At 43.6% G+C, this 9,467-nt stretch overlaps 1 protein-coding gene across 4 annotated transcripts in view; it reads left to right on the forward strand.

Moving 5' to 3' along the window:
- LOC105821379 (myocardial zonula adherens protein) overlaps positions 1–8,162 on the forward strand; it is an 89,975-nt gene extending 81,813 nt beyond the window's left edge. For 3 of the 4 annotated variants that reach the window (XM_012658077.1, XM_012658079.1, XM_012658078.1), the window contains one exon: positions 7,209–8,162. In XM_012658077.1, coding sequence (XP_012513531.1) covers positions 7,209–7,305 — 97 coding nt within the window. In that variant the 3' untranslated portion in view covers positions 7,306–8,162. The remainder of the gene's footprint in view (positions 1–7,208) is intronic. The other variant, XM_012658080.1, reaches the window with a different exon arrangement.
- The last annotated feature ends 1,305 nt before the right edge of the window (positions 8,163–9,467 follow it).

Below are 9,467 nucleotides of genomic sequence, written 5' to 3' on the forward strand. Positions count from 1 at the left end.
AGCCACTTGAGAGAGACATTGGTCCTGTCAGTAAGTGCATACATTTGTTCATTGATTCATTCTTTTAGCAAACAGCTATTGGGTACCTTTCCTGTGCCAGACACAGAGAAGAATGAGATTTTGTTCCTGCCCCAGAGTATAGCCTGGAGGGAGAAACAGGTGTGTAGGCAGAAGGCATTTATGATAAGTGTGAGAGGGGCGTAGAGGTGCTTCAGTGATATAGAAGAGGGAGGGTCTCAGTCTTGAACAAAATTTATCTATTCTCCAGTACTGTTAACAGTATTGTGAAACACTGGATCCGGTTCATAAATAAATGATCTGCTTCAGTCATCAGCAGATATGTGATAACTACCACCCGGTGCGTTCTGTTGCTTTCCGGAGCTGGAGGACCGACCGGTTCATTGTTAAACCACTCCCATGCCTGCGTCTCTCCCTAGTTAGATTAGAGCCCAATAACCTACCTTTGGCAACCAACTCACCATTTCTAGGTGCTCACAACTGTGTCTAGCTTAAAGAGGACACAAAATAAGTTTACAACAAGGATGCTAATGACATGTGACTTCTGATTTAGGCAAAGTCACAAAATGTGTGGTATCCTGTGTGCAGGAGGGTGGATTCTTGTGTAAGCAGAGGCATTTGTGTGGGCTGTGCTAGACATAGTAGTCCAGACAAGCATCGAATCCTGGAATCTGGAATGGTTACATCTGGTGGGAAACAGTGATGAGCGGATCACCAGGCTGGGATGGGGAATACCTGGTTCTAGTCCTACCCACCAGTGGCAAGATGACTTCAGGCAGGTCTTTCTTTGCTGGGGCCTCAGTTTCCCAATCTATAAAATCAGGGGTTTGACCAGGTGACGTCTCAGGTCCCTGTCAGTTCTAACATTGTATAATAAGGACTCATTTCCATACTTTACTTGTTTTTATTCATTACTAATATTGTCTTTTTTGTTCATTAAAATGATCCACTTTCGATTCTCCAAAAATTTACCAAAAGCAACATTAAGCTCTTTCACTGACAAGGTTCTCATTTACGTTGCTTGCCTTCTTGTAAAAGCAAAGCAATTGTGTCATTCTGATAAAATTAACAGAAAATGTTAAAAAGAAAATAAAAGAAAGAATATGTAAATAGACTCTGGTCTCATCAATGTGTGGTACAAAGGACATGATGAAAATATAACCAAAAAGAATGATCGATTGTGTTCAGAGCCCCCTTTTGAAATATAAATAATTTGGCCATTTCCCCCCTTTTTTATTTTTCAAATCCAAGTGGCTTAGTCAACTCTAATTGCCCACATAATAAATCTTGTTTGGCTAAGACGGGTACAAAACTATGTCTGAAAACAATAAATTGTTTTCTACTTCCCACATTTTGGCTTAAAACAAGCTTTTCAATTTGTATGCCCAAGTATAGCCTTAAGCCAACTTTTATGGCTAAGTTATGAAACCACAAAGCGGTTTTCATAATGGAAGTGCTGACAGAGCCTTAACTTATGGCCACGGTGAACTTGGAAGCCACTTCAGGATCTAAAAACAGCTTTTCCATAAATGTAACATTTGGTTTCCCCCAGGATCCATCTTAGCAGTTTAACTACCTAGGTCAATCAGCAGAGGAAATGAAAACTACATATCCGCGTTTCCGAAAAGGCAGAATAATATTTCATTCGTTTCCTCACAAATATTTATTAAGTGCCTACTATGTGAAAGGCGCCGGGCACGTCTGGGGAGTGAGTGAGAGATGACTTTGGGGCGGTAGTTTTCCACCTGCACCTCTTGGGACTGCTTTACTCTGAGCTGGGGTTCCTGGCGAGGCCTCAGGCTGTCCCAGAGGATGGGGGGGCTAGTGAGGAGCTGGCCTGTGGGATCCCCCTCCCCACAACAACCTGAGAAAGGCGGCTTTCAGTCTCTTTTGTATTTTGGATTCCGAGTTAGAGTTTGTTAGAATAAAGAGTTCTATGGTCAAAAACAAATTGGAACCCCCGGTCTAGTTTAATCCCCATGTTTTATAGATACCAAAATTGAAACCCAGAAAGACAAAGTGATTAACCGGAAGCCACACAGCCAGGACCAGAACCAGGCCTTCTTGAGTGTTGGTGCAGTACATTTGTGGTTTGAAAAATATGTAAGACATAGACAGTTGCTAAATGGTGTTGTGTGTGTGCTAACAAAATTCCTAGTTCCTACTTGGACTTCACATTTGCATCTAACTACTAAAAGATTCTATGGTAGTTTCCAGAATATTTTGTAAAGCCTCCTACTGAATATTTTAGATCAATAAACATATTGAATGAAGCCTCAATTATGCGGAAGTGTTTTGTTTTTACTCCCCGTTCTTCTCCCAGAAAGCACTCATCAGTGTGGTCCAGTCCGGGAGTCTCAGGCTGCCTGGGTTCCCTGCCCAGCCAGCTGCTAGCTGAGCGCAGCCGTGGGCAGGCTACTCAGTCTCTCTAAAGCCTCCACTCTTTCATCCTTAAAATGGGAATGAAGATGATAATATCAAATCTCACTGGGTTTCTATGAGGATTAAATGAAAATGTGTATATAAAGCATCTAGCATGGTAACTGGACCAAAGTGAAGTACTTAATAAACAGTAGCTATTATTACTACTAACTGAACCAAACCTCTGATTTTATATGCAGAACACTGTATCAAATATAAATGAATCTGGGTAAGCTAAGACAATTTCATTAATTTTTATTGGTGGTAATTAGTGATTTTATAAAATGAATCGATGGCCTAATCAAGTGTACCGTGCTTCAGTATGCATTGAGCTCTTCAGTTGATGTATCAGTGGTTTGAAACCCCCTCTAGACACTGCGTAAAACTCTGGAAGGTCCAGTGCTTGATAAGGTTTCTATCAGCTGAGACAGGAGAGGGCCCCTGTGTGTTCCAGGCACCAGGCACACATCTCATTGTAGAGTAGCATGGCATCTCCTACACATCCATCCCATACAACTGCAAGTGTTATATGATGTGCTCCTCCTAAAGCATTTGACTTACAGCTATACCTGCTCTATTTTTTTTTTTTTGTCCTGCTGAAAAAAATTTACATTTAGTTTTGCTCCATAAACATTTGTTGGATGAATCAATGAAAGGTACACACCAAATGGGGAACTTAGGCAGCCGATCTCTTTTGTAATATAGTTTAGTTGTTTAATAAAGCCCTTGGATGGAGCAATTCCTGCTTATGTTTTGCTTTTTTGTGTTTCTCTCTCTGTCTCTGTCTTTGCTAAAATGTAAGCCCCATGAGGGAAGGGATTTTCATCCATTTCATGGATTGTGGTCCCCCGGGGGGGCAGGCACATGGCACATGGTGGGCACTCAGTCAGTATTCGTTGAATGGAGCCATCTCCCTGCAGCATTCGGCAGTCCTTCCTAAGCAGAAGGGAAGGATCCCTAAGCCTGCTTCTTACCTTTGGAGAACTTTTCTCTCCTGGTTCTCTCCCCACCTCCCTGGCTGTCCTTGTCTATCTTCTTCGATGGCTCCGCTTCCTCTTCCAAGAGCCTCACCATGGGCGCTCCTCACAGCTCTATCTTGGCTCCAGCTGTTCCTGCAGAGATCACCTCCAACCTGACAGCTTCACCCCTCCTCCTTGTGGCTGAGCCCCAAGGCAGTGCTCACCTCTCTCTTGAGTACAAGCCCTCAGCCTGCTGAGGGCTCCCCCTGGTGTCCGCTTGGTCTCCAGACTTGCCATTGCATCGCTGAGCACACCATCTTCTCCCTCAAAGTCACTACCCGAATGTTTATGGCAGCACAATTCACTATTGCAAGGATGTGGAAACAACTCAAGTGCCCGTCAATCCATGAGTGGATTATTAAAATTTGATGTATGTTTACAATGGAATATTACTCAATCATAAGAAACGACAGTGATCTAGAACCTCTTATACTTTCCTGGATTAAACTTAAGCCCATTATCCAAAGTGAGGCACCACAAGAGCAGAAGAATGGGCTCGCCATCAAATTGGTACTAACTGATCAACACTAGGGTGATCACATGGCAGAAACATTCTCCAGGGATTAAGGGGATGGGGGGTAAATCCGCAACTAAAGGACATGGGGAGCACTGTAGGGCGGGAAGGGCCTGCCTTTAACCCGCACTTGGGTGAGGCAAAGACATAAAGTGTAACCATAATGTTTGTACCCTCACAATATCCTGAAATAAAAAAAAAAAAAAGTCACTTCCTCTTAGTAGTGGTGAAGAATAATACTGGCTTGAAAGTTAGACCTGGGTTTGGGTCCTGGTTCTGCCTCCTGCTACACCTGTAGCTTTGGCAAATTCCTAACCTCTCTGAGTCTCAGTTTCCTCACCTTGAAAAGGAAGATGTTGGTGGTAACCCCCTCAGAAGCTTGCTGAGAAGGTCTAAGCGAGATAACAGGCACAGAGCACCCAGTATAAGTGGCCACACTGTCACGTCTCTGTAGGTGCTGCCACGGCTTTCCCCGTGCCCTAAGCTCAGAGTATTGCAGTTGCTTTGAGCCGTGGGATTGTTTTGCTCCTAGACTCATGCACTCACATGGAACATTCCTTGTGCTGCCAGCCTGAGACTGGCCTTGCCTTAGTCTGCTCTGTGCAGAACCATCTCTCTGCCTCCACCTTCTCCTCCAGGTCTTCCCCTCCTTCATCTCACCTTTGTGTTACATACACTTCTAGTGAGCAAAGATCTCATCAGAGAGGAATAAGAGAGGGAAAGGGTAAGGAGGGACTAACTGTGGGTGCGGGCCTTTTAAACACCTGTTTTTTTTTTTAAAGACTCAGAAGTCTGGATTGAAAAGTTTGATATATTTTAATGAAACTTATTGAGAATGAGTTCACATCATCTAGCCTTCATTTACAAAGAAAAGGGAAAAAACCAAAAACCAGAAGAAAAGAGACTTTTCTTTCTCTTGTCCCTCAGTGAAACTTGATTTCCAGCAAACTCATAAATTACGTCTTAAGAAGTGCAAGTTGATGAAAAATATTCCCCATGGCCATAAATGCCTGGCACGTAGTAAGTGCTTTAAAATGCTTGCATTTTCATATTTCTGTTGCAAAGACCAGAACACAAAGTAGCTTTTTGTCAAAGCTTCATTTGCTGATTCTGCTATTGTTCCCCCCAGGGGAACTGCCCCTTTATGGATTAATAAAAGGTTAACAATAGCCTGAATGTGTTAAAGAAAATGGTTGAATTTTCATTTCTGTGCTTGAAATTGTTTATGTTCTTAAAATCTTGTTGTTTCCTCAGGATCAACTATATAAAATACCCCACTTCTTTTTTGAAAGGTTGGGATATGAGAGTCTGTTTTTGAAACCCAGAAGGTTCACCTTTATAAATATTTCTGCATTTTATGGGCTTTTAGGATATTGTCACTGGAGACCATTTCTGTTATGTGGAATTTTCACAGGAGTTGGCACAAATTGCCATCTGGCTCTTGCCCCTGGCATTCCACTAAGCTGCCTGCCCAGGTCACTGGGGACTCCTGAATTGCCGAAGTCCACGGATTCTTCTTTGTGGCAGGTGACACTAGGAGCACCACTCCTCACGACTCCCTCAACCTTTGGTTTCCTTTGACCTTCAGATGTGGAGTAATAGCTCCGTGCCTGGCCTTTGTGAGCTGCTGGGGTCATGGAGATGATGGAGATGTGTTTTTCATTTTTAAAGAAATTAAACCTAGCAGTGGAGACCAATGCATGCACCAATGGGTGCAGTAAGATGCTTCCAGTGGTGTGTCAGTAGTGAGCCTCTATGATAGTTGCTCCACAGTCAACCCTCAACATTACCAGAGGAATCTTGCTAGAATAAAAATACGAGCATATCATGCCCTTCCTTAAAAACCTGTTACAGTTCCCTGTCCCCTTCTGAACTCCTTAGCCAGGCACACGGGGCCCTTCTCCACAGGGCCTCATCTGTCGCTGTTTTCCATGGTGAACTCCTTGCTCCAGACATACCAAATGTGTCTCCGCCCCACATCCACAGACTGTGTGCTCACCTTTGCCTTTGTACATACTATCCCTCCTTCCTGGAATTCCTGTCCCCTCTTTGCCCACCTGATAAATGCCAGGCATCCCTAACAGTCACCTTCTCTGTGTGAATTTCCAGGTGTGAATTTCCTGATGATGCTAAATTGTTCTGCCCTCAGTTTGCCCATGATGTGTTCATTCTTACATGGCTCGGGGTTCTGGCAGGAAGGGAAGATTGAAGAGAGTTAAATTAAGGGATGATTTACAAATGTTTGGGCAGCTTTAAGGGAAATAGACGAGGGACAATGGCATGCTCTGGAGCTGGTAAGAGTGGCAGCCATTACCACCCCGTGTCTGAAGGGGCAGAGGGACAGTGCCAGGGGAGCTGTGCTGTGGCTGCAGCCTGGCTGGGAGGGGACAAATGTCCTGACCTCTCTGCCTGCTCATTCTCTGATCCTCTCCTGCCATCTCCCAGGTGGAAAGAAGGACCTGGAAGCCCACAGATGCTGGCCTTCAGGTCAGCTTTCCAGAGCACAGAGCAGGGTGGAGAAGGGGAGAGCAGATCTGAATGGGTGCCCAGAGGACATCCAGCCCAGCTCTGTCTCTGTGTTAGTACCTAAAACAGTATATTGAAATCATTTGCGTGCATATCTTTCCAACCAAATTATGAGTTCCTTGAATGCATGTTTTATATTTTTCTGAATCATGGATGCCTATTCCAGCCTTTAAAAGTTACTAAAGATAATGGTTCTGTCATAGTCTGTTCAGGCTGCTATAACAAAATACCCTAAGCTGGGTGGTTTATAAACAACAGAAATTTATTTCTCACAATTCTAGAGTCCAGGAAGTCTAAGACCCTAGTGCCAGCAGATTTGGTGTCTGGTGAGGGCCCACTTTCTGGGTCACAAACGGCACCTTCTCGCTGTGTCGTCACATGGCAGAAGGCGTGCCGGGTCTGTCAGGGGCCTCTCTTACAAGGGCACTAATCCCATTCTTGAGGGCTCCACCCTTATGACCTAAACACGTCCCAAAGGCCCCACCTCCTGATGCCATCACCTTGGGGGTTAGGATTGCAACATGGAATTTGGGGGGACATAAACATGCAGTCCATGGCAGGGCCCTTTTGTAATGTTTAAAGGAAATATTAAAGTGTATTATTACAGTGTTTTTAAGTGCTTAAACACCATTTCCTAGAGTTACTTTATCATGTGAAGAAGATGGAAAGTTTTGTCTCATCTCCCTGACCTGCCTTTTCGCATTTCTCAGCCAAACAGGCAGGACTCGTGAAATCGTGATGCCTTCCAGGAACTACACCCCGTACACGAGAGTCCTGGAGTTAACCATGAAGAAAACTCTGACTTAGGCACTTGAAGACGTGCACTTTTTATACACGGACAAAGGCCCTGGGACCCTGTGGCTTGAAGTCCGGAGAGGATGACTGTCATTTTCTGGTATACACAGAGTAAGCCAGGATGGACACTGCTGAGCTTCTGGTCGGCTTCTGAGACAGGAGGGAAAGTGAAGGTAGAGGGGGCAGGTGAGAGGGGGAGAGATAAGGTCACATTTCAGACACACAACCGGTGTATGCTGCTGTGCTGCATCATCATTTCTTCTCCATGTAGACACTGAAATCCCATCAGGAGATTCCCTCACAATTTATTTTCTGTTTTGCTAGACTTCGGTTGGGAAGGAAGAGGGCCTTAATGTGAAATTTCATGTTATTCACGCCAGGAACATTTGATGCAGCACGAAGGTCTTGTTTACCCGTAAAAGTATTAGAGGCAGTGTTTCTCTGGTACAGGGAAGCCTGTCTGCAAGGGGCATGGGCACCTGGCAAAACTTGAACCTGGAGGGAAGGAATTCCAGCCTGCAGGTGCTCTTACCTCTTGGTCCCAAAGATCTGTGCAGGGCCGCGGGAGCCACGGTTAGAGACTTGTGTGGCCCAGACAAGCTTCATTCTGATGTGCTAATCTCTTGGTTTCATTTGTGCCTTATGCCTTTATTGAACCAGCTGAAATCACTGTATTTATTCAACTTGTGATTTTTTTTTTCTTTATCACTTTAAAGAGAATTTTGTGTGTCGTGGAAATTTAATCGAATGTTTTCTGTATCAATGGGTGTTTTTGTTAAATGAATGAGTAATCTGTTCATGCATGCTCTACTTTGATATTATAACCTATGTCCACATATGTTTAATAAATATATATTTTGTTTTACTAATGTTACTCTGTGTTGCTTCCACGACCATGTAGAAGGGATAGAGAGCAAATCAGGCTCTGGAATGAGCGTCAAACTCAGATCACACGATCCTTCAATCAGCACAAGCCACAGACGCATTTATAAGCTGTAAGATTGTGTGTGTGTTTTAATTCCTGAAATCTATTTAGTTAACCCACCTTCTAGAAAGAGTAAAATACATTCGTGATCACAAAGTACAAATATAGTTTTTGCTTTTAAGAATCTCCTCTTTGCCCAAATTCCCCACCTCTTACTCTCCTCACTTCAGAAATAAAGAAAAAAGAGAAGGAAAGTAAGCAAAGCAACTCAACTGGATACATCACTATGAGTCAGGATAGTGTAAAGAGGAAAATGTACATTTTGGTGCCAAATTTCTATTTAAATTCTGTCTGTGGGACCTTGGACAAGTCATCAAAGCTCTCTGAATATTAGTTTCATGTCTGAAAATCTAGGATACACACGTACTTGATAGGTTGCTGTGACCCTGTCGAGGTAATTCCCACAGAGGGCCTAGCATGCTGGGCACATAGGCGGCACTTGTGTCATCCTGGAGGTTTGTTTAAAGCACCGTTGCCCTGCTTGGCCCTCACTAATGCAGGTGTTTCAGCACAAGAAGCCATGCCCTGCAGCAGTCGCCCAGGAGGAGCATTTGGTGAAAAGGCCGCCCTTAGGACCAGGAGATAGGGAAGCTGGACTCAGAGAGTGGCAGAGGGTGCCAGGAGCCCAGGCCCCTGGAGAAGTGAGTCTGAAAGCAGTTTCTAAATGAAACACAATGACTTAAAGAATATCGGTTTTAATGAGATCAAGGCAGAAATGAAAACTGCTCTGCAAACACTTCCACATTCCCTCCTTTCCCTCTCAAAACAAGCAAGAAAAACTTGGTAATTTTAAATTTAAAGAAGGCCAGGGATCATTCTACAGCTGGGGCCTTTGTATTTTAAAATATATCTTCAACATATGGAAAATTCTAAACATGATTTGAACTATTCAGAGAGACTATTACAGAGAATCCCTAACTCGTACAGACAGAAACTGAAAGAAACTGAGAGATGATCCTTTGTCAAAATCAACTCTAGTGATCCCCCAACCTTCCATCAGAAAGGGCGAAATTCATCAACCTCTTCCTGAGCAAGGGTATTATGTAAAATTGGGGGGATGAACTCTAATATTACATAGTAAACTTATCTCACTGAAATGGAAAGCAGCAGTGTATGTAAAGCTTTCTTTAAATAAAAAATAACATCCTATAATAATGCTTCAAATTAATATTTTCATTCCAGTCCTTCC

The sequence above is a fragment of the Propithecus coquereli genome, unplaced genomic scaffold, assembly GCF_000956105.1.
Source record: "Propithecus coquereli isolate 6110/MARCELLA unplaced genomic scaffold, Pcoq_1.0 Scaffold57, whole genome shotgun sequence".
Lineage (NCBI taxonomy): Eukaryota > Metazoa > Chordata > Mammalia > Primates > Indriidae > Propithecus > Propithecus coquereli.